This window comes from Crinia signifera, chromosome 7 (assembly GCF_055691185.1).
Source record: "Crinia signifera chromosome 7, ASM5569118v1, whole genome shotgun sequence".
Lineage (NCBI taxonomy): Eukaryota > Metazoa > Chordata > Amphibia > Anura > Myobatrachidae > Crinia > Crinia signifera.
In genome coordinates, this window is record NC_139223.1 from 169,164,437 (window position 1) to 169,189,498 (window position 25,062).

At 42.5% G+C, this 25,062-nt stretch overlaps 1 protein-coding gene and 1 long non-coding RNA gene across 4 annotated transcripts in view; one reads left to right on the forward strand and one right to left on the reverse strand.

Moving 5' to 3' along the window:
• MARCO (macrophage receptor with collagenous structure) overlaps positions 1 to 25,062 on the forward strand; it is a 114,222-nt gene that overhangs the window by 84,269 nt on the left and 4,891 nt on the right. The window contains exons 8-15 of one of the 3 annotated variants that reach the window (XM_083154290.1): positions 4,283 to 4,327; positions 6,262 to 6,351; positions 7,569 to 7,622; positions 7,789 to 7,878; positions 8,890 to 8,943; positions 9,637 to 9,681; positions 22,750 to 22,839; positions 24,407 to 24,418. In XM_083154290.1, coding sequence (XP_083010416.1) covers positions 4,283 to 4,327; positions 6,262 to 6,351; positions 7,569 to 7,622; positions 7,789 to 7,878; positions 8,890 to 8,943; positions 9,637 to 9,681; positions 22,750 to 22,839; positions 24,407 to 24,418 — 480 coding nt within the window. The remainder of the gene's footprint in view (positions 1 to 4,282; positions 4,328 to 6,261; positions 6,352 to 7,568; positions 7,623 to 7,788; positions 7,879 to 8,889; positions 8,944 to 9,636; positions 9,682 to 22,749; positions 22,840 to 24,406; positions 24,419 to 25,062) is intronic. The other 2 variants (XM_083154291.1, XM_083154292.1) reach the window with 2 other exon arrangements.
• On the reverse strand, positions 11,837 to 17,501 carry LOC146020807 (uncharacterized). Its single transcript, XR_014450843.1, has 2 exons — positions 17,431 to 17,501; positions 11,837 to 14,483 (listed from the first exon to the last, which is right to left on the reverse strand). It is a non-coding gene; the product is annotated as an uncharacterized LOC146020807 (long non-coding RNA).

A 25,062-nucleotide genomic window follows, 5' to 3' on the forward strand; every position in this document is an offset into this window, starting at 1 on the left:
TACAATATCCTGTTGTTGGTTACAATATCAAAACAATTCCCTAGTTTGCGTAGACCACTATGGGTCTGACCCATAAGGGTTAACTTAATGGAGGTGGTTTAAGCTAATAATGCCACTTATGCTACAAAGGACTCATAATTCTCAATATCTGTTGATATCTGATAATTTAGAGTATTCTTATGGTTATAATTTCTAGTGGTAGAAACATTAGTATTATAATGCTACTAGCTTATCCTGTTAAATTACCCTAACTCCCATAATTTACTGGTTCTTTTAAAGGTATAATGTATCCAAAAATGTTTGCATTATTATTACATCAATATGCTCATGTACAATCTTTTAATTCCTATATATCCCAATGATGTGAACTATGATCTAATGAGGATGGTCATATTCAAATAAGGAACTCTCAGAGGAACGAGACCATATCGATGCTCTCGTTGAGGCCTCGCGGGCTCAGGGTGTCAAGGTGGAAAATCCAGTAAGATTCCCTCTTGGACAAAAAGAGGTCTCTGTCGCCCCCCCTATCATCCGGTTTGATGTGCTCAAGTACTAGGAACTTTAGTTCCCCTGTTTTAGACTCATGGTTGGTTTGGAAGTGGCGTGGAAGACTGTGGTTCTGGACCTTGTTTTTGATATTACGAAGATGTTCTTGTATCCTCAATTTGATACATCGTTTCGTTTTCCCGACGTACAACATATTGCAGCCACATCTTATTAAATACACTACATAATTAGAGTCACAGGTAATGGCCTCATCCACTCGTGCCAAAGAGGTGTAACTCCGATCTTTGTCAATGTGCTTACAGCACATGCACTTGTTGCACGGAACGATTCCATTCCTTCTTTGTAGGAAACTACTATTGTTTGTTTTTTTCTCCACAGGCTTTAGTCTGCTGGGGGCAAGGATATTCTTTAGGTTTGAGGCCTTTTTGTAGACAATGGATGGTCTTGGAGGAAGGTGTGGGCCTAGTATGGGGTCTTTCAACAAGAGATGCCAGTGTCTCTGGAGACATTTTTTTATTTTTTGGTTTTCTTGATTGAAATTTGTGATGAATGATCTTTGTTGTCCTGTTGTAGAAGGAACAAGTTCTCTTTCTTCCAGGAGGGACTCTCTTGATAATATGGATGCTCTACTTTGGTCTCGTGATACTTTGTTTTCATCATAACCTTTTTCTAAGAATTGTTCTTTCAAGGTGTTGGATTGTGCCCAATAGGTCTCCTCAGAGCTACAATTCTTCCTAATTCTTAGAAATTGCGAGTAGGGTACATTTTTCTTTCCAGCGGGGTAGATGGCAACTTTCTGAAGGGATATAACTATTAACATCGGTCTTCTTGAAGTAAGTAGCTGTGATTATCTCACTCCCTCTCCCGGTGTTGAATAGAACATTGAGATAATCAATCTTCTCTGGATCGCATTTGTAGGTGAATTTTAGGTTGTAGGAGTTAGTTTGAATCTCTGCAATGAACCTGTCTATGCTTGGTGCGTCTCCGTTCCAGATCACAATGAGGTCATCGATGTAACGCTTATAAAAGCAGATGTTTGTATACTTGTAATCTGGACCTTCATATAGGTGGTTTTCTTCCCAGTCATTCATAAATATATTAGCGTATGATGGGGCGAACTTCGTCCCCATCGCTGTTCCCCGATTTTGTACATAGAAGGTACCATCGAACTCAAAAAAATTGTGTCGTAGGATGAATTCTATGCCATTGGTTAGAAATTCGCAATCGTCTGGACATACTGTAGTATCATTCAAGAGTATCCTGGTGACAGCCTCTATGCCTTTGTTGTGTGGAATTGACGTGTAGAGGGCTTGAACATCGATGGTGAGCCAGTAATATTCAGGTGACCATTTAAATGATTTCAGTTCTCTCAGGAGACTGGTAGAATCCTTTAAATATGATCTCTGGGCTTTAACGTATTTTTGTAAACGGAGATCCAGATAATGAGATAGGTTGGCTGTGACGGAATTGATGCCTGCCACGATGGGTCTACCTGGAGGGCGTCTATTATCTTTGTGTATCTTTGGGAGATGGTAAAAGATGGGGATCTTAGGCTTGGTTACTACCATATACTCAAATTCCTTCTGACAGATGACATCGTCTTTAAGGGCTGTCTTTAATATTATATGAAGGTCATCCTTATACTGCTGAGTGGGATCTGCGTCAATTTTGGAGTAGGTGGAGTCATCTTCAAGTTGTCTTTTCGCCTCTGTGATGTAATCAGTCCTATTTTGGATGACTACTGCTCCCCCTTTGTCCGCCGTTTTGATTATTATTTCATTATCTTTTTTTAGTTCTTTCAAGGCTTGTTGTTCAAGGGGTGAGAGATTCCGATTATATTTGTCATTGACGTTTTTTATGCGTCTAAAGTCATCCTTGACGGTTTCATAGAATATATCCAGATGGCTTCCTCTGGACTCGACTGGATAATATTTCGAGGGTAGTGATACCAATGGTTTAGTCCCCTGTTGGGGTTGACTGTTATTACTGGGGTTTTTGATAAAATGACGTTGTAATGTGAGACTTCTTATGTATCTATTAAGGTCCACGAACAACTGGAATTGGTCAACATGCTGATTTGGTGCAAACTTGAGGCCTCTCTCTAATATTGAGGTCTCTGGTTGTGATAGAACCTTCTTGGATAGGTTGAAGATGTTGCTTCCTTTTCCAATATTATGGTTCTTTTCTTTCGTCTGGGGGAATCGTCGACCTCCTCTACATCCTCTCCTTTTAGAGAACGTTTTCTCCCTTGTGGGGAATCGAGTCTGGTATGAAGTTGTTCCTCGTCCTGTAGATGGGGGAAACCCACCCTTCTCTCTCCTAAAAAAGACCGTCCTGATGGAGAAGCTGGTGACCTGGGTTGATACCCTCTATTTCGTGTAGGAAATTGTTCTCTTCTTGGAGGTGTTCTAGGTCTGTAACCATATGTTGGTCTTCTCTCGTTGTAAGAGGGTGTTCTAAAAGATCCCCTTCTTCCATATTTAGGGGCAAAATTCTGTCGTCGGTGGTCAGTTTGGAAAGTTTCTCTATTTCTTACAAAGACTTCATTATGATCATCTCTCTGTCTTCGCCAGTTACGATTAGCATTGTTGTTTCTATAATCTACTCTATTATAATCATTATTTGGTTTGTCATGGACTTTGCCGTTGTTGTAGTCCCACTTATCTCTAGCAAACTTTTTTTGTTTGCGAGTGATAATATCATTCTCCAGGGAATCTAGTTTCTGTTGTAGGTCCTCTACATCCCGTCTAAATTCATCGTCGTTCTCAAATTTCATCAAGGTCGATTCGATTTTTGTCATTTCCTCATCTAGTTTTACTAATTCTTTCTTTCTCTCATTGATTATCAGGCCTACAAGTTTGGCTGCACTCTCATCAAGTATTTTATTCCAATTTGTTAAGAACTCCTCAGTAACTGTGCCCATAGTTGGGGTTTTGTTAAGTCTCAGACCTCTCGGGATTCTTCCAACTTCTAGATATTTTTCTAAGGTAATGAGGTCATACCAGTTTTTTAGTTCTTTGACGGAGATCTTCTCCATGTAGTTCAACAAACTGTAATAATCATTGTCATCCTCAATTGTCTGTTCTGTCACCTGTTCTCCCTCGAAGAAGGGATTTTTCTGTATATCATGTCTATAAGTATTAAGATGTATGCTGCCTAAGACATTGTATACTAGCCTGTTATGATGAAAACTGTCCATATTTTAATTTTTAACAATGACTATTTGAATAAATTATTTTTGTATAACTTTACAGTTAACCCCTGATGAAGTCCCGCTAAAGGGGCGAAACGCGTTGGGTTACTTTCTTCTGCTGTTTCCATGTACCAGAGATGTATCAATGACATGTACAAAGATCTGGAATAACTATTACCACTGTGTGGAAAGAAAAGACTTTTTAATAAATATTTAAAGATTGAATGGACTTTTTTCCTATGTGCTAGATTTATATTGACTAAGGCTTGGTTGATCTAATTGGAGTGATCAACATTAGGGGCGCCAACCCACTATTGCTCTCCATATTTTCCCCCCTATCCCCCATCCAACAGGGGATTCAGTGAGTAGGGCAGCCCCGTATAACTTGACCATAAATTCTGTGGCGCGACACAAGGGTCTGTTCACCATATATATATATATATATATATATATAGAAAGAGAGAGAGAGAGCAACCCCCCATTGCAAATTCTGCATTTGCCTCTGAATATATAGAGTGTGATAAAGGTGGTGACATTAGTGACACAACATTTGTGTAACATTGAGTATTCTGTATCCTGCAGGAATGAAGGGTGAACCAGGACGGCCAGGACTAGATGGACTAAAAGGTAAAATCATCTTTAATTAAATACTATGAATCTGAACTTTTTCTGATCACTACAGTCCCCCTCGTCTCCTCCATGTCCGCCACTTTCCCATTCCCTCCCTGCCCAGTACCTTCCATTACTTACCATATTCCTGGTGCAGAGCTCCTCCTCTTTGGCTAGCCTATCCTGGTTTCCTATTGGGCACGTGCCATAGCACCCATTGCACATAATACCCATTGACACTTATGGAAGCAACTTAGGGCGTAATATAATTGAATCTCATGTCTATGTAAAAGGACAGATGGCCCGGTGTTGGACAAATGGGAGGGTAATATGGACCCAGCATGATCACAGACCAGGGTGTAGATTTGGAGTATCCGGCTCAGGCTGCTGACTTACAGACCAGGGTGTAGATAGGGAGTATCCGGCTCAGGCCACTGACTTACAGACCAGGGTGTAGTCATGAAGTATCCAGCTCAGGCCGCTGACTTACAGACCAGGGTGTGGTCTTTGAGTATCCAGCTCAGGCCTCTGACTTACAGACCAGGGTGTGGTCTTTGAGTATCCAGCTCAGGCCTCTGACTTACAGACCAGGGTGTGGTCTTGGAGTATCTGGCTCTGGCCACTGACTTACAGACCAGGGTGGGTCATGTAGTATCCGGCTCTGCCGCTGACTTACAGACCAGGGTGTATGCATGGAGTATCCGGCACTGGCTGCTGACTTACAGACCAGGGTGTAGACATGGTGTACCCATCTCTGGCCGCTGACTTACAGTCTAGGGTGTGGTCATGGAGTATCCGGCTCTGGCCGCTGACTTAGACCAGGATGTAGTCATGGAGTATCCGGCTCTGCCGCTGACTTACAGACCAGGGTATAGACATGGAGTATCCGGCAATGGCTGCTGACTTACAGACCAGGGTATAGACATGGAGTATCCGGCTCTGCCGCTGACTTACAGACCAGGGTATAGACATGGAGTATCCGGCAATGGCTGCTGACTTACAGACCAGGGTATAGACATGGAGTATCCGGCTCTGCCGCTGACTTACAGACCAGGGTATAGACATGGAGTATCCGGCAATGGCTGCTGACTTACAGACCAGGGTATAGACATGGAGTATCCGGCTCTGCCGCTGACTTACAGACTAGGGTGTGGTCATGGAGTATCCGGCTCTGCCGCTGACTTACAGACCAGGGTATAGACATGGAGTATCCGGCTCTGGCCGCTGACTTACAGACTAGGGTGTGGTCATGGAGTATCCGGCTCTGGCCGCTGACTTAGACCAGGATGTAGTCTTGGAGTATCCGACTCTGGCCCTGACTTACAATCCAGGGTATAGACATGGAGTATCCGGCTCTGCCGCTGACTTACAGACCAGGGTATAGACATGGAGTATCCGGCAATGGCTGCTGACTTACAGACCAGGGTATAGACATGGAGTATCCGGCTCTGCTGCTGACTTACAGACCAGGGTATAGACATGGAGTATCCGGCAATGGCTGCTGACTTACATACCAGGGTATAGACATGGAGTATCCGGCTCTGCCGCTGACTTACAGACCAGGGTATAGACATGGAGTATCCGGCTCTGGCCGCTGACTTACAGACTAGGGTGTGGTCATGGAGTATCCGGCTCTGCCGCTGACTTACAGACCAGGGTATAGACATGGAGTATCCGGCTCTGGCCGCTGACTTACAGACCAGGATGTAGTTATGGAGACACCGAGCCATTAGTGTTTGGCTAGAGAATGTCTCACAACTATGAGCTAGGTTGCCACTTTACCATATATACTTCTGACATTTTATATTGATTGCTTTATATACTGCTTTGAACATATTTTCCATATGACCTCTACTCAGTCATATGATATCAGTGAGATACACTGTGTACAGCCATGTGTATACTCTTATAACTAAGCTGGAATAACAGTATTAATCATCCATGTAACACAGGTTCTGCAGGAGCTTCGGGTGCTCCTGGTATACAAGGTGTTTCAGGGCAGAAAGGAAACAAGGGTGATAACGGTGCTACTGGGATGCCAGGTAAGGAATGAGCAGTCAATGGAAGGATAATTAGCCACAGGAAATAATGAGCAGTCATTGGAAGCAGTGCTAAGTTCCTGTTAGTAACAGAAAGGATTGATGGGTCACATGAAGGAAGGAATGATGGGTTACAGGAAGTAATGATGAGTTACAGGAAGGGAAGAATGATACATCACAGGAAGGAATTATGGGTCACAGGAAGTAATGATGAGTCACAGAATGGGAAGAATGATACATCACAGGAAATAATTATGGGCCAGAGGAAGAAATGATAAGTCACAGGAATGGATACTTCACAGGAAGGAATGATGGGTCAGAGGAAGGAATTATTTGTCGCAAGAAATAATGAAGAGTCACAGGAAGGGCAGAATGATGTATCACAAGAAGGAATTATGGGTCGCAGGAAGGTGTAATGGATAACAGGAAGGGTAGAATGATACATCACAGGAAGAAATGATGGGTCACAGAAGGACTGAAAGATGAGTAACTGGAAGGAATGATGAGTCACAGGAAGGAAGGAATGATGAGTCACAGGAAGAGAGAAATGATGGGTCATAAGAAGGAATGATGAGTTACAGGAAGGAATATGAATCAAAAGAGAGGAATTATAGGTCACATGAAGGAATTATGGGTTACAGTAAGGAAAGATGAGTCACAGTAAGAGAGGAATGATGGTTTACAGGAAGAAAGGAAACGTAAGTAATAGGAAGGAATGTTGAGTTACAGGAATTAATCAATGTTGAGTCACAGGAAGAGAGGAATGATAAGTCTCTGGGCAAGAGGAATGATGGGTCACAGGAAGAAATGATGAGTCACAGGAGGAAAGAGTGATTAGTCAAAGGAAAAGTGGAATGATGGGTCAAGAGAGAAATGGTAGGTAACAGGGAGTAATGAATGTTGAGTAACAGGTAGAAAGGAATGATGCACAGGAAGAGATGAGTGATGGGTCAGAGGAAGGAATGATGAATCACAGGAATGATGGGTCACAGGAAGAAATCATGAGTCTCATGAAGTGAGGAATGATGAATGATGAGTCACAGGAAGTAATGATGAGTTACAGGAATGATGAGTCTCATAAAGCGAGGAATGATGCTGCACAGGAAGAGATGAATGATGAGTCACAGGAAGTAATGATGAGTTACAGGTAGAAATACAATGCACAGTAGCAGGATGAATTAGTCACCAGAGATAACATTCAGCTCCTTTCTCCTATATAGGTCCTGCTGGAGCTCCTGGGACTGGTGGTGAGAAGGGGCAGAAAGGTGACCCAGGTAATACAGCCAGTAATTACTCTGACCTGTGCATTTTATATTGATTGCCTTTTCCCATATGATCTCTACTCAGTCATATGATATCAGTGAGATACACTGTGTACAGCCATGTGTATACTCTTATAACTAAGCTGGAATAACAGTATTAATCATCCATGTAACACAGGTTCTGCAGGAGCTTCGGGTCCCCCTGGTATACAAGGTGTTTCAGGGCAGAAAGGAAACAAGGGTGATAACGGTGCTACTGGGATGTCAGGTAAGGAATGAGCAGTCAATGGAAGGATAATTAGCCACAGGAAATAATGAAGTAGTACTAAGGGTCCGATTCGGAACTGTTCACACAGGTCTGAATTCGGCCCCGTCCCCAATGCTGGGGGACTGCGCATAGGCGCTAATGTAAAAAGCTTACATTCAGAAGCTAACAGAGGAATGATCGTATGATAGTGAGTAACTATCCACATGGACATAGAGGGAGAATACAGAACATAGAAGGTGAGCTGAGCACAGCGAGCCATGCATGGGGATGTGGTACTTATACGGTATCCATGTTGTAAGTCGACATAGACACCAAAAAAAATTGAAAAACTTATGTTGACCTTTTTCATGTCCACCTTTTTTCTCTTGACCTATTGCTTGTGTCAACATTTTGACCCTGTCAACCAAAGCCTTACCAACCTTTTAGTGTGTCGACCTATGACCTTTGGACCCCACTCATACCCAGAAGAAATGATGGGTCCCAGAAAGGGAAGAATTATTCATCACAGGAAGGAATGAGGAGCGACAGGAATTAATAAGTCAGTGGAAGGAAGTAATGAGGAGTCACAGGAAGGGATGATGAGTCACAGGAAGTAATGATAAGTCAGAGGAAGGAAGGGATCAGGAGTCACAGGAAGAGATGACTGGTGAGTCACAGGAAGTAATGATAACTCATAGGAAGGAAGGAATGAGGAGTTACAGGAAGAGATGATGAGTCCCAGAAAGTAATGATGAGTCACAGGAAGAGATGATGAGTCACAGGAAGTAATGATATGTCAGAGAAAGGAAGTAAGGATGAGTCACAGGAACAGAAGATGAGTCAAAGGAAGTAGTGTTAAGTCAGAGGAAGGAAGGAATGAGGAGTTACAGGAAGAGATGATGAGTCACAGGAAGTAATGATGAGTCACAGGAAGAGATGAATGGTAAGTTACAGGTAGAAATACAATGCACAGTAGCAGGATGGATGATTCCCAAGAGATAACATTCAGCTCCTTTCACCTACTGTATATAGGTCCTGCTGGAGCTCCTGGGACCGGTGGTCAGAAGGGACAGAAAGGTGACCCAGGTATTACATCCATTAATTACTCCGTATACTCACACGTCACTCATATACACATTACTCCGTATACTCACACGTCACTCATATACACATTACTCCGTATACTCACACGTCACTCATATACACATTACTCCGTATACTCACACGTCACTCATATACACATTACTCCGTATACTCACACGTCACTCATATACACATTACTCCGTATACTCACACGTCACTCATATACACATTACTCCATATACTCACACGTCACTCATATACACATTACTCCGTATACTCACACGTCACTCATATACACATTACTCCGTATACTCACACGTCACTCATATACACATTACGTCGTATACTCACACGTCACTCATATACACATTACTCCGTATACTCACATGTCACTCATATACACATTACTCCATATGCTCACACGTCACTCATATACACATTTCACATATACTCACACGTCACTCATATACACGTTACTCCGTATACTCACACGTCACTCATATACACATTACGCCGTATACTCACACGTCACTCATATACACATTACTCCGTATACTCACACGTTACTCATATACACATTACTCCGTATACTCACACGTCACTCATATACACATTACACCGTATACTCACACGTCACTCATATACACAGTACTCAGTATACTCACATGTCACTCATATACACATTTTTTTTTCTAGGACTGAAAGGTGACGTGGGACTGAAAGGCGACAGAGGACTTACAGGTGAGACCTTCTCTTCTGGTATAGTAACATGTGTCCTACACGTCTCGGATGGAACCATCTGTCGCCAAATTCCAGCATCAGCTCATGTAGACAGTGGCAGTTGTAGCAATGTAGCCATTTCTAAGTACTACAAGCATTGGATCCAGCAGCCACTTTCTCCAGGTCTCTGGCCCAATGTGTAACACTCCTTAGTCTCCGGGTGAAGCCCGTAGCGGTAGCGGAGACCAGATACTACATGTCATTGGGGCGGGACGATGCTGACGTCACCAAACCCCATCCCCATGACAATCCACAGCACAATTTGCAAGCCCGTATATTGGGGGAGGGGCTAAAATGACGTGAAATGACACAATTCGCTCCATTTTAGCCCCGCCCCCTCCTCGTGGACCCGTGCAGCAGGGAAGGGGGTTGCGGGGGCTATGCGGGAGACTTGCCGACCTTACTGAAGAGTCAGGAGGGGGACCTGATTTTCGTTAGCCTCCCAGCCATTCCGGGAGGGTAGGCGAGTATGGCCCTTCCTGGTACACCAGGGTTAGATATTGTTCAGTCTTCAACAACCTAATGCCATCTTCAGATGAGCCTGGTAAATCTGACAGTATTGCATACACCATAACAATCTGCTGTTGCTGGCATTGTTGGAAATGGAGGATCGTAGCTGATATCAGGTACCAAGGGCGAAATGTAGGGTGCGATTTTTTTCATACAGCTAAAAAATATCACACCGTATCGCACATGTCACATGAAAATCACACACGTTATAGCGCACAAATTATTAGCCAAAGTCAGAAATCTGTCAATTTTCTAGGGTGTGCATTTTTGGGGGGTAAAATTAAAAGGAAACTGCATGGGGTCCCCGCTCCCCAGCAAATCTAGCCCTGGGCTCATTGACTTGGTCCTAGTTTCCCAAATACTGGGGAAAACATTATGGGGTTCCCCCGTATTTAGTAAACCAGCACCAGGGGGCACTAATTATACAAGATTCCCTGGCTCGTCAGCCCAATAAAGGGACCCCACCATCAGGCTTAAACCTTCCAGGACTGAAGCCCAGGGATGTTCCCCAACCCTAGACGATGGGTGGAGGGCTGATGGTTTTTGTGTAAAAAATAGATGTTAAAAATTATATTTGGTTATGGAGTGGAACTACACGTTCCAGCAAGCTTCTCCCGCATGCTGAGACTTGGGAAACCACAAGTCCAAGCATGCAGGGCATTAATGGGACCACTGGGACTTGTGGTACCACTGCATAACCAATGTGAAAATAAATTCACTGACACCGCAAATAGTGCAACTTTATTCACATACATGCACACACGCAATCACACACGCAATCAGACATTCTCACTATGCCTGGTTCCCTTAGCCGGATCGGTCCGCTTCTCCAGTAGAGGGTCCAGGGTCAAAATAAAAAAACACATGTCCATGCCCCCGGACTAGAGGAGCCACATAACCAGCTCCTCTCCCGACCCCTAAGGGAATCTCAGTGATGTGCATCACGGGACTCCCAATGACATCCATCACTGGGACTCCCCTAAACTAATTAGGGCTCTGCTCCAGAGGAGGTCAGCCCTGATTTGCTGTAGTGGTCTCCATGGAGACACCTACAGTGAGTGAGTGCTTTTGAACATGACCATGGACAGATCTCACTGATCTGTGCTTGGTTCTGTCAAATTCACCAGCCTTTTTTGCTATTTTGTTAATGTTTACTACATTTGCGATTTTTATGTTTTCTATGAGATTGCGGTTTTGAATGTGCGATTTTGTCATGGCAAAACGTGAGCGTTTTACCACAAATCGTACTCTGCTGCATGTGTGATTTTCACGTGGCACCTAGAAGCGTAGGTGTGTACTGCTACATCTGAGAGGAATCTTTCATTATGACTGATATCCAAATGTAGATGAGCCCCAAAGCATTTAGTAAGAGATACTATACTTGGTAAAGTGCTGGGAAATGGTTCAATGTAAATGTATCTATCTGTCACCGACCCCCCCCCCTAAAATGTAACAGTATACAGTAATGTGGGCTAGGTGACATGAGGGAGATTGCTAGACTAATGAGGGAGAGAGAGAGATTGTCAGGGAGTCTGGTGAAGCGTGCTGTTTTACCCCACATAGTGCCATTACTACGCTCATGGAAGAAGGACATTTACCAGAAGTATTATAAAAGATATAATTATTTATTCTTTATCATACACAAGAATGTAATTCAATACAATACCACATAACAAGACATCTTCACGTCTTGGCTTCCCCATCACAGCTTAACTCCTCTCCTTATGTGACACCCACGACCACCATACGACAAGCTCAAACTTGGGTGCAGCTGTGGCTAGTTTTATAACTTGATGATTCGGGCTGACACTCCTAGTAATACGTCATAACCATCATTTCCTAAGTCCAAGTATGGTATTCTAACTGCGTATTCTATTGGCACTTATTGTGGCTGGTCTTATGACTTTGTTTCAGTGTGTGTGTGAAGGGTCCTTTCCAAAGACTATTCTGGAAGGATCATTACATAACATATCCTGTTGTTTTCAACAGAACATCTGGTTTTCATTAGTTAACTAGAGAAAAAACAAATCATTGTTACAACATGGAAGAACTTATCAGAACCAGGAGCATCTGGTCCGCCTGGATCTCCTGGACTAGAATTATAGAATGACTAGAATCATATACCTTTATCAATTCCACCCTTTGATCAGGGACATTATACTGTACATGTTCCCTATCACTATCAAAATTGGTATTTTATCACAAGAATAAACTTTTCCACTGAACATCATTATTCTATTCTTGGGAAACATGGCCTATGATCTACCCATGACTATCATGCATCATTTATAGTATTCTATCATTATATCATTTTCTATGTTTCTCCTTCATACCAGGAATTTGTAACATTATCAGTCAAACAGTTACAACAACATTTACTTTCAAACATTTAAACAATATTCTCCGGATTGTATTGTTAAATAGTCCAAAACGCTTGTTGTAATAGTCCATTGCTTTTAGCATTTAGATCATGTCCATCATATTTAAAAATGTCCTTATAAAGTTCAGTAACATTGTCCAGAAATTGTGCAAAGTCAATAATCTCTTGTTGATTGTCCAAATAACCACCATTTCCATACGTATAGATATTTGCCAAGGTGGTGGTATCCATATGATTTTTACTTGAGAATCGATAAATGGAATATATTTCCTTATAGCCGGAATAAAGTCTTTTAAACTGTAGTATTAACCTGTGAAAATACTCCTTTCAACTCATCATAGGTTATGGTATTAAAACTTTGGTACATATTTCTTTTATTCCCAAATAGTAAAACCTTCAAACTTTATTGGTAATCATTTCAAAACACATTTCCCCCAATATGGTAAATATTGTTTTAGCATAAGGAAAAAAAAAAAAACATCAAACTTAAGAACTATGGTGTAAACTATTATTCCTAACTTATAAATTTGAACTCTGGAACATTTTATGTTGAACCTTCATATGTAGTGTAAACTCAAATAATTTATCATTTCAATCTAGGGTGCATGTGATAAACTTGAAACCTTGAAAGTTAGTTGCACATTGTTCAGCGCATCGCGGAACATATGGCTTATGCATTGTGACAATTTTGTCGCAATATCCTGCATCAGCTTTTATCTTGTATGGCTCTTCCTGATAGTGAAAGTGTATACAGTCTGTTTACCTAAATCTGGTTTCCTGTCACTTATGATTTTGCTGAAACAAAATAATGATATCTTATATCAATCACAATCCTTTTTCACAAATTTTCTAAAGTAACTATTTAGTTATTTCATTATATAAACATATGGTGACATTGGCATGTTATCACTCATCAATGGTGTGTTAATGCATACGCAACAATCAGTTGCATTCGTTACCTACAGTATCTCATCAGTGAATGATACTGTTGACTTACAAATTCTCTTGAATAATACCACGTTATCCACACATCAGAGTATATTTTTTTCCTCCTATGATACGATCACCAATTCATCTTTCAAAGGGTATTGTACCCTATTCCTTATAAACGTTATTAAATGTTCGTGTTGACCTGCTTAGAAGGGACAAAGGAATTGGACTTAGTGAAATAACCCCTATCCATGCTACTGGACAGGAACTCAGACCAATAACCTCGACTAGGCCTCTCTCCAAGGTAGATAATTAAAAATGCTGCAATGATGTCCATGATTACTCCACTCAAATGACTTGAATATTTTCCTTAACATTGTCCCGTAAGTATACAGTCAGTTAAAAGTGATGCTTTCCATCTTGATTGAAGAACTCTTATTAATATCAAATCAGTCTCTGTTTAAGCACACAACATAGTCTCTGGTGATTTTGTAAACTTGAACACAACATAGTCTCTGGTGATTTAGTAAACTTGAACACAACATAATCTCTGGTGATTTAGTAAACTTGAACACAACATAGTCTCTGGTGATTTAGTTTTTTTTAAACTTGAATCTCTCACCGTCTTTCCATGCGACCTGCGACTCCAGGTTGATGTCCTTCTCAATAACTTTTATAGCCGTATCTGTTGTCAGCATTACTTGTCAAGGACCGTCCCATCAATCTGCAAGAGAACCTGAATGCAAGAAAATTCTCACCATAACATGGTCTCCATATCTGTGTATCAAGCTCTGGACCAAATGAAGAAGTAGAATGGATCTCCTGTTGACTCGACGAAGGTCTTGTAACTGTATAACATGTTCTCCAAGCTGTGTATCGTGCTCTGGACCAAATGAAGAAGTAGAATGGATCTCCTGTTGACTTGATTAAGGTCTTGTAACTGCTTAGATAGGTGGATAACATATTGAACAGTAAAATCATGTTGCAATTTAAAAGTCAGTCTTTAGATTAGTACCGTATCTGGTCTGCCATCCGACTTTATGTGGAGAGAGGTTAAGTGAAGGTACAGGTGTGGTATGAATACTATGAAGCACTATTGCAGTGCTTCCGGCCATGCCATTCCTTTCTCCATTGTAAGAAACCTTCCTAACCACCATTGGATAATACGATATCTTTATATTGATTCTATTCCCATCCTTTCACACATTCTTTGAAAAACATTTCCTATAGTTTCTTTGTCATTTTCTATGACACTTGATAAACCATATCTACATACCAATTCTTGTAAACTCTTTTTCTGGCAGTAAACTGCTCAGTTTCAGACGCTTTAGGTCACGCCTCTAACATATAAACACTTTCATATACATACAAAAACCTTCTTTTCTGTACTGAATAAAACCAATAATCTTGATCTGCAACCTCTACAAATGGGACAACTATTTTAACTTAATAATTTAACTTCTCTTATTAAGCACCATTGTCTTTTAATTATTTCTTAAACAAATTGTACCTTTTATACATATACATTTATTCATTTTTATAACTCTTGGTAATTATTCTGATTATTCTTTTATTTTCTGTCTTTATCCCATATATGCACTTATAACACTGAATAAAGTATCAGATTTGTTAAGACAACTCCTATTGATGTTGAATGTTGTATGTGTCATGACATGGGAGGGACCTCCCTCAATTTCAATCAACCAATTATTCGTTACCCCTAGAAATTGCATACTTTGTTTCATCAATGCTATTACAGTTTGTGAATGTGCATTATGATGCTTCCTATCAACACCAAACTCTTGCACTACTACTTCTTATAATATTGACTTAGCAAATTTATTTCAGCAATATGACATTTTTTTTATTACTGCTGTTAATGACCTCATCATGTGGAATGAACCCATTGATCTCTCTTCTTCCCATTCTATGAATATTTATATATATATCCCCCATTTGGGAAGAAGAAAACAATGCAACTGGTCAAATAATGACCTTCCTTTACTCATAACATAGGATGTACCCTTAAATGTTGTTTTCTGCTAAAAACTTGTGTAAAACCATTCTTAAATGCATTGATAATGCCTGCCAGTAGTACCTATGGCGGAGAGATTTTTAAACCTTAATGATCCTCACTGTAATGTATCCTTTCCTTAGGAAGGACTGAGGATTCAAAACCACCTTTTTAATTACAGTTGTTCTTTGCTGGACAATTTCCAGTCTTATACTGTTATAACTCAGAGTTGCATCCTGAACTCTATTAGGCCTACCCGTGTTTTATAAATTGGCACAATGCCATACCTTGCTTCTATGCATGTGTGTATGGGTTTGTTTAAAGGAATCATAAACAACACCTACTTTCAATACTACATGTTCTGTGCATTGTTTGGCATTTGTGTGACTGCATGCAGAAATTTTTAAAATATGATTCTTGTTGTCTCCACAACAAATCTAAGGTAATATCAACCAATGGCAATGGCTCTCAGCCATGTATAGCAGATAATACTTTTCTTTTCATCTCTTGCAACGTACTAAAATATTCAATTGTAATGATAATGCCATCATGAATTTATATTGACAATCCCTAATACAGTGTCATTAGTTCCAGCACAGTATGCCTGAAACTTGTTATAATTTGGTAATGGCAAAGTTGTATGTGTTTCATTTTTCCTGATTCAATTTAATTTATTCTATGGAATAAATTGTTGTAAGGGTATCCTGGTACCCTTTGTTTAAACTTATTGCTGTTACTTAGGCAAGGGATGTTTAACCATTTAAGAACCCCCCTTTGAGGGTTTAAGTAATTTTGGCCTGGTGCCAAATAATGACTGTACGGGGTTAATCCTGTCTATATTTCTGCATCTGAAAGAAAACACAATGTTGTTAGAATCTGCAACCGATTCCTCACTTGGTAGCACATCAATCCTATAGTATTAGGATACCTGCAAGAATAAAACACAAATTACAATCACATTAAACAAAATTAATATCGAGATCCCAATGTAAAACATAGGCTGGGATCTGCACTGCAGGTCTCACTGTGTATCACTTGAATATGCAGTGTCTGGAATGATTCACATTAGGATGGGGTCAAATTACACCTCATCACTAAAATACTGAAAAGTTTTGAAAAAGTTCCTTTACGAGAGGTAGACATTAACTCATATACAAATTCCAGTTGTTTAAGATAATGCAGCAGTTAATGATATGCTGAGTACTGCTTTCTTATTTTTCAGTACAACCTCTAATGCACAGTATGACTGTAACGCTGTACTCAGCATTACAACAGGGGCCCCCACCCTTGGAGATCTCAAGGATCGGCCCTGGCTTCACGCCCGGATCATGGCGTTGCGCCCAGAAAAGGAGAGAAAGGGAAAAAAAAAAAAATTTCCCCGTTTAACTCCGTGCATCTGCTTAAAGTAAATCATCTCTATATATGTTACACATATGTTGTCATCAGTACTATACATTTTATTCTGTAAATTCTATAGTGTCATTAGACCAACACATTAGAAAACACAAATTAACATATCACATTAGGATAATCTGGCACAGTTCCAAATAACAAAAACTTTTTTTTCTTTTAATATGAATATCTGTAACATATCAACAGATGTCCTGCAAACTTTTATCTAATATATATATACATATATCTATATATACATATATATATATAGGAAGAAGGAGCTGGAGACCGGCACACTCACTTGCACAAACGCTGTATTCTGCTTGGCTGGGTGCCCCCACTGTATTAATCAAATAGACAGTTGTTTGGAGGTGCGGCACTCCCCGCGAATTAACAGGACAAGATGCAGTTTTGAAAGGCAACGTTTCAATGTCTTTATTACGACATTTTCATCAGGCTAACTTGATAAATGACTGTAACATACCTTTATTCACCTCCGTGTGCACAGGACAGCGTGACTCCCCGCCTCCCACTCAGTGGGCGCTTAGGAATGACGTCATCCCGCTAATTGTAACGTGCAACCATCACCATGGGAACACTGAACAACAAAACCGATAACAGACAATACATTACGATCATATGCAGGCTAGTGCAGGAATACTAGCTATAATTGCTGAACTGTCAGCAGGAGCTGTGTCAATTATGCACAGTTCATTATTGCGTATATTAGGACAACAGATGCCACTAAGAGTCATAATTACATAAACAGGGAAAAGAGCCAAGGTATAAACATCAACAAAGGATTAGCAATAAATGAAAAAATATAAGAAAAATACATATAAAAAACAAAGGCTACATATAACTCAAAACAAATGTATATATGAGGACATGCTCAGTTAATACTTTCTGGAAAGACAGCTAATGCCCAAGTGCTCGTTTAAGCCCTTAGGTGCCAAGGTATCTAGGCGGTGAATCCACCTAGTTTCACACTTAAGTAATAGTAAACCCCGGTTACCACCCCTGATATTAAAGGGCACATGATCTATCATTCGATACCTGAGTGAAGGTAGCGAATGTTTGTATGCGACGAAGTGCTTAGGGACGGGTAGGTCACATTTGCCTCCTGCGAGAGCTTGTCTGATGGTCGACCTATGTGTGGTAATACGCTCCTTAAAGGTTCTTTCTGTCTTGCCTATGTATGATAGGCCACAGGGGCAAATTAATTGATAAACCACGTATTTTGATTCGCAGCTTAAAGTATGATGAATCAAGAATTTGGTACCCTGCTGGGGATGATAAAATAACCTTCTCAAATCATCTCATGGGTGACCACATTCTCTTCAGCCAGCCCTATAGTCACGGAACCATGCAGCGCTGTGGGCTGGGTACCACAAGATATTCAAATTTTGAATGCCAGGCAAAGCTCCTACCACCAAACGCCGGGGCACCGCTGGAAACCACGAACCACCACTGGGGATCACCGTCAACAGGTGTCAGTGTATCGGGAACCACACGGGAACAGCTACGGAGGAGGGAGCCGGGCAGCAGTTGGAGCAGACTTCACAGGCCCCGCCCTAACACGTTTCGTAGTACAACTATCAAATCAACTTGGTTCCAGGGAGTCCACAGCGGCCATCCTGGCTGGTCCGTCCAAAACTAGAATCCTGTAAAATCATGGACGGGGTATTGCTCCGTGTTTTACTGTGCAATGTACTTTTAGTAATAATTGCTTCTGAGTTCAATCTGTTGATTATTTTTCCTTTACATGCAATGACTCTGCATTAAATCTGCATTGGATCTATGTTAATGTTCCCTCGTACCACCGCACTGCTGCCAAACTCAAGCATGATGGGTTTAACCCCTATTTAACCAATTACACCACAGGCATTAGTATCAGCTGAGGAAGGGGGGGTGCACTGGCCAGATACACCCTCCCTGCCAAGGTATTTGCAGACCATTATGCCATGTCACATTAGTTGAATTTGATAATACATTTTTTTCTATTACATAAAACAATGCTCTGGAGGTTTTGACACACATTGCGGCATTAGAGGGAACGTATCCTTCTGACTTGCAGAAGACCTATAACTAATATGAGCTTTCAGGCAATGCACCTTAAACTGTCGGTGAATATTCATATCGGTTATATAAACATTTCACGTGTGATTTTACAGTCTATCATATCTACCCGATATCTTCTGTTTTAGCCAGATAAAACAGGACAAATCAATTACCCACCCCGAGGATCCCGGACGAGCCCCCACTGTTGAAGCGTGCTGTTTTACCCCACATAGTGCCATTACTACGCTCATGGAAGAAGGATATTTACCAGAAGTATTATAAAAGATATAATTATTTATTCTTCATCATACACAAGAATGTAGTTCAATACAATACCACATAACAAGACATCTTCACGTCTTGGCTTCCCCATCACAGCTTAACTCCTCTCCTTATGTGACACCCACGACCACCATACGACAAGCTCAAACTTGGGTGCAGCTGTGGCTAGTTTTATAACTTGATGATTCGGGCTGACACTCCTAGTAATACGTCATAACCATCATTTCCTAAGTCCAAGTATGGTATTCTAACTGCGTATTCTATTGGCACTTATTGTGGCTGGTCTTATGACTTTGTTTCAGTGTGTGTGTGAAGGGTCCTTTCCAAAGACTATTCTGGAAGGATCATTACATAACATATCCTGTTGTTTTCAACAGAACATCTGGTTTTCATTAGTTAACTAGAGAAAAAACAAATCATTGTTACAACATGGAAGAACTTATCAGAACCAGGAGCATCTGGTCCGCCTGGATCTCCTGGACTAGAATTATAGAATGACTAGAATCATATACCTTTAACAAGTCTCCTGCAGTATGCAGGAGGGGAGGTAACTATGATGTAACAGTATAATGTTGGCTAGGTGACATGAGGGAGATTGCTAGACTAATGATGGAGAGAGGGAGATTGCTGCTTTGTCAGGGAGTCTCCTGTAGAATGCAGGAGGGTAGGTAACTATGATGTAACAGTGTAATGTGTGCTAGGTGACATGAGGGTGATTGATAGACTAATGAGGGAGAGAGGGAGATTGCTGCTATATCAGGGAGTCTCCTGCAGAATGCAGGAGGGGAGGTAACTATGATGTAACAGTGTAATGTGGCGTAGGTGACATGAGGGAGATTGGTGGACTAATGAGGGAGAGAGGGAGATTGTTGTTATTTCAGGGAGTCTCCTGCAGAATGCAGGTGGGGGGGCAACTATGGTGTAACAATGAAATGTGGGCTAGGTGACATGAGGGAGATTGCTAGACTAATGAGGGAGAGAGAGATTGCAGCTATGTCAGGGAGTCTCCTACAGAATACAGGAGGGGAGGCAACTATGGTGTAACAGTGTAACTTGGGCTAGGTGACATGAGGGAGATTGCTAGACTAATGAGGGAGAGAGGGAGATTGCTGCTATGTCAGGGAGTCTCCTGCAGAATACAGGAGGGGAGGCAACTATGATGTAACAGTGTAATATGGGCTAGGTGACATGAGCAAGATTGCTAGAATAATGATGGAGAGAGGGAGATTGCTGTTATTTCTGGTGTGGTATAGGGTTCCGACAGTCAGGATCCCGACAGTCATTAGCCCGACGTCGGGATCCCAACTGGCCGGACTCAGACAGCATGGCGAGCGCAACAAAGCCCCTTGCGGGCACAGTGTCTCACTACACTCGCCACCTATTCTATTCTCCCTCTATGGACCCCCACGAGGGAGAATAGCCGGTGGCCGACGGAAACCCCTCTGTCGGTGTTTTAACAGTCATGGAACCCAGACGTCGGGTAAATGACTGTCGGGATCCCGATTGTCGGGACCCCGTCCGGCACCCGTTATTTCTGGGAGTCTCCTGCAGAATGCAGGAGGGGAGGTAACTATGGTGTAACAGTGTAATGTGGGCTAGATGAAATGAGAGAGATTGCTAGACTAATGAGGGAGAGAGGGAGATTGCTGATATGTCAGGGAGTCTCATGCAGAATGCAGGAAGGTAGGTAACTATGATGTAACAGTGTAATGTGGGCTAGATGAAATGAGAGAGATTGCTAGACTAATGAGGGAGAGAGGGAGATTGCTGCTATGTCAGGGAGTCTCATGCAGAATGCAGGAAGGTAGGTAACTATGATGTAACAGTGTAATGTGGGCTAGATGAAATGAGAGAGATTGCTAGACTAATGAGGGAGAGAGGGAGATTGCTGCTATGTCAGGGAGTCTCCTGCATAATGCAGGAGGGGAGGTAACTATGATGTAACAGTGTAATGTGGGATAGGTGAAATGAGGGAGATTGCTAGACTAATGAGGGAGAGAGGGAGATTGCTGCTATGTCAGGAAGTCTCTTGCAGAATGCAGGAGGGGAAGTAACTATGATGTTAAAGTTTAATGTGGGCTAGGTGACATGAGGGAGATTGCTAGACTAATGAGGGAGAGAGGGAGGTTGCTGCTATGTCAGGGAGTCTCCTGCAGAATGCAGGAGGGGAGGTAACTATGGTGTAACAGTGTAATGTGGGCTACATGACATTAGGGAGATTGCTATACTAATGAGGGAGAGAGGGAGATTGCTGCTATGTCAGGGAGTCTCTTGCAGAATGCAGGAGGGGAAGTAACTATGATGTTAAAGTTTAATGTGGGCTAGGTGACATGAGGGAGATTGCTTAACTAGTGAAAGAGAGAGGGAGATTGCTGCTATGTCAGGGAGTCTCCTGCAGAATGCAGGAAGGGAGGTAACTATGATGTTACAGTGTAATGTGGGCTAGGTGACATGAGGGAGATTGCTAGACTAATGAGGGCGAGAGGGAGATTGCTGCTATGTCAGGGAGTCTCCTGCAGAATGCAGGAGGGGAAGTAACTATGATGTAACAGTGTAATGTGGACTAGGTGACATGAGGGAGATTGCTAGACAAATGAGGGCGAGAGGGAGATTGCTGCTATGTCAGGGAGTCTCCTGCAGAATGCAGGAGGGGAGGTAACTATGATGTAACAGTGTAATGTGGGCTAGGTGACATGAGGGAGATTGCTAGACTAATGAGGGCGAGATGGAGATTGCTGCTATGTCAGGGAGTCTCCTGTAGAATGCAGGAGGGGAGGTAACTATGATGTAACAGTGTAATGTGGACTAAGTGACATGAGGGAGCTTGCTAGACTAATGAGGGAGAGAGGGAGATTGCTGCTATGTCAGGGAGTCTCCTGCAGAATGCAGGAGGGGAGGTAAATATGATGTAACAGTGTAATGTGGGCTAGGTGATATGAGGGAGATTGTTAGACTAATGAGGGCGAGAGGGAGATTGCTGCTATGTCAGGGAGTCTCCTGTAGAATGCAGGAGGGGAGGTAACTATGATGTAACAGTGTAATGTGGGCTAGGTGACATGAGGGAGATTGCTAGACTAATGAGGGCGAGAGGGAGATTGCTGCTATGTCAGGGAGTCTCCTGTAGAATGCAGGAGGGGAGGTAACTATGATGTCACAGTGTAATGTGGGCTAGGTGACATGAGGGAGATTGCTAGACTAATGAGGACGAGAGGGAGATTGCTGCTATGTCAGAGAGTCTCCTGCAGAATGCAGGAGGGGAGGTAACTATGATGTCACAGTGTAATGTGGGCTAGGTGACATGAGGGAGATTGCTAGACTAATGAGGGCGAGAGGGAGATTGCTGCTATGTCAGGGAGTCTCCTGCAGAATGCAGGAGGGTTGGCAACTATGAGTAAATTTGTCAATGTTACTTTTTAGATCTGTTCTAGTTTTTACATTATTTTTTTCTTTTACTCATCAGGAACTCCTGGAGTTAAAGGAGAAACAGGAAACACTGGTCTTCAAGGCCCAAAGGGACAACCTGGGGAGAAGGGGAACCCTGGACCTCAAGGTACAGCCCAACTAAATATATGGGCAAATGCTACAGGGTGTGACAATCAGAAAGTGAGAGAGGTTTTCATTTTATTTTTTAAAGCAGCAATCATTTACATGGCAAAATCACCCTGGTCTTTCAATGGACTCACTTGACGTTTCCACTAATTTGCCTTATATGTGTTCAAACAAAGGGCCTTATTCAGACCTGATCGCAGTGCAACTTTGTTCTCAAGTAATATTATCGTACATAAATATTAAAAGTTTCATTCATTGATGTTAATTAGGGTTGCCTACCCTCTCAGATTAGCTGGGAGGGTCCCAGGAAATCGGGTCCCCCGGAAAGGTGGGCATACCTCCCGGTTTCCCCCGTGCCCACCCACTCACCCTCGTCCTGCTGTTTAAATACCACGATTGCCAGCTTTTGGAGAGGGGTGGGGCTAAAGTGACATCATTTTAGCCACGCCCCCTCACTGGGGACTCCCAAATCCTGGTATTTGCCGGACTTGGGGTGGGGCTTCATGATACCAATATCAGGCCCCGCCCCCGCAGCTCTGCTGACAGTCTCCTCTCGGAGAATAGACTGTTAAAGTAGTCAACCCTGATGGTAATATACTTCGTGTCATTTCATAGGATCCTTTTGTTAAGGTGACCAACTTTTTTACAATGAACGGGATGACACAAATAAATTGAAGAAAAAAAAGTATTGTAAATAAAAGAAACAAGGAGCAAACCTAAATAGACTGTAGGCCATACTTGCCTTCCCTCCCGGAAAGGCCAGGAGTCCCCTGCATTCCCCCGGCCTCCTCCTACCCAGCCGGTTAAATACCGGCATTCGTTGTACATGGAGGGGGTTGGGCTAAAATACACAAATCGCCATCATTTTATCCCCGTCCCCTCTACGTACACCTGCAAATCGCGGCAGTTCTAGTGAGTGGGGCAGGGCTTGATGATGTCAGGCTCTGGTCCCGCCCCCAGCAGAAGCATGCTGAGAGGAGAAACTGAATGTTGGCAAGCATGCCGTAGGCACGTTCATGAAATGTGGGGGCGTGGTCTGTCAGCAAGCGGGAGTGGCCTACAAACCCAGTCATTAAAAAAACCAACCCCATTTTGTACATCCCCATTTACATTACATATTTTTACACATATCAGCACTGACAGCACCCCCCCCCCCCCTCACCTTTCCCATTCTCTGCTAACCCCATCTCCAATATGTTCACTGTGCCCTGACCTGTTCTCCAAATGGGCAAAACGATGCTGAACTGCAGGTGGGGTAGATGTAACATGTGCAGAGATAGTTAAATTTAAGTGGGGTGTGTTGACACTGAAATCTAAATAGCAGTGTAAAAATAAAGCAGTCAGTATTTACCCTGCACAGAAACAAAATAACTCACCCAAATCTAACTCTCTCTATACATGTAACATCTGCCCCACCTGCAGTGAAGCATGGTTTTGCCCATTTTGAGAACAAATTTGTACTGCGATCAGATCTGAATAAGGGCCATGGTGTGTTAATACTTATTTCTGTTTTCATACCCTGCGTTCCTGGTGCCGGCCAATAACCAACTGACCTTCGCTTCATGTAGGACCTCGCGGAGGTAAGAGGTGACCTGATCTCACATCCTCAGAGTCTGATAGAGCCAGAGAAGTCACATTATAAATTTACTGTTATTATTGTGTCCACGTTTAAACATGCTTGTCAACTCTCCTAGGGTGGGATGCAGTGGCGGCTCCTACCTCTTTCGGGGAGGGGGGCTGCCTCTGGCCGCAGGCACCCCCTGTCACCGCCACCGTCCCCGCCGTTACCTCTTCCCGTCCCCGGCGCCTGTCCTATGATGAAAGGCGCCAGGACTGGCGCATGCAGAGTAGAAACATATGTACTGCGCATATGGGCTGCTTCTATGGGCTCTGCTTCGGCAGCAGCCTTTAGAAGTAATCATGGTCCCGGCGCCTGTACAATGTAAGTTACAGGCACCGGGACCAGTGCGTGTGCAGTACCGATATAGGTATTGCGCATGCGCATTTTCCATTTTTGCCTGGCAGCCCGCAACAATGCGTCCCGGAGGGAGGTAACACCTCCCAATGGGACTGTCTTTGTGACTGGCAGGTCGGACTTCCAATAGGAAGTCACTGCCAGTCACAGTGAAGCCAGTGTAGTCTCACAGACTGCATCTGGCTTCACTACAGTGGCGGATTTTACCTGGGACGCTCTGGGAGAATGTGATTTTTGGGAGACTCCCGG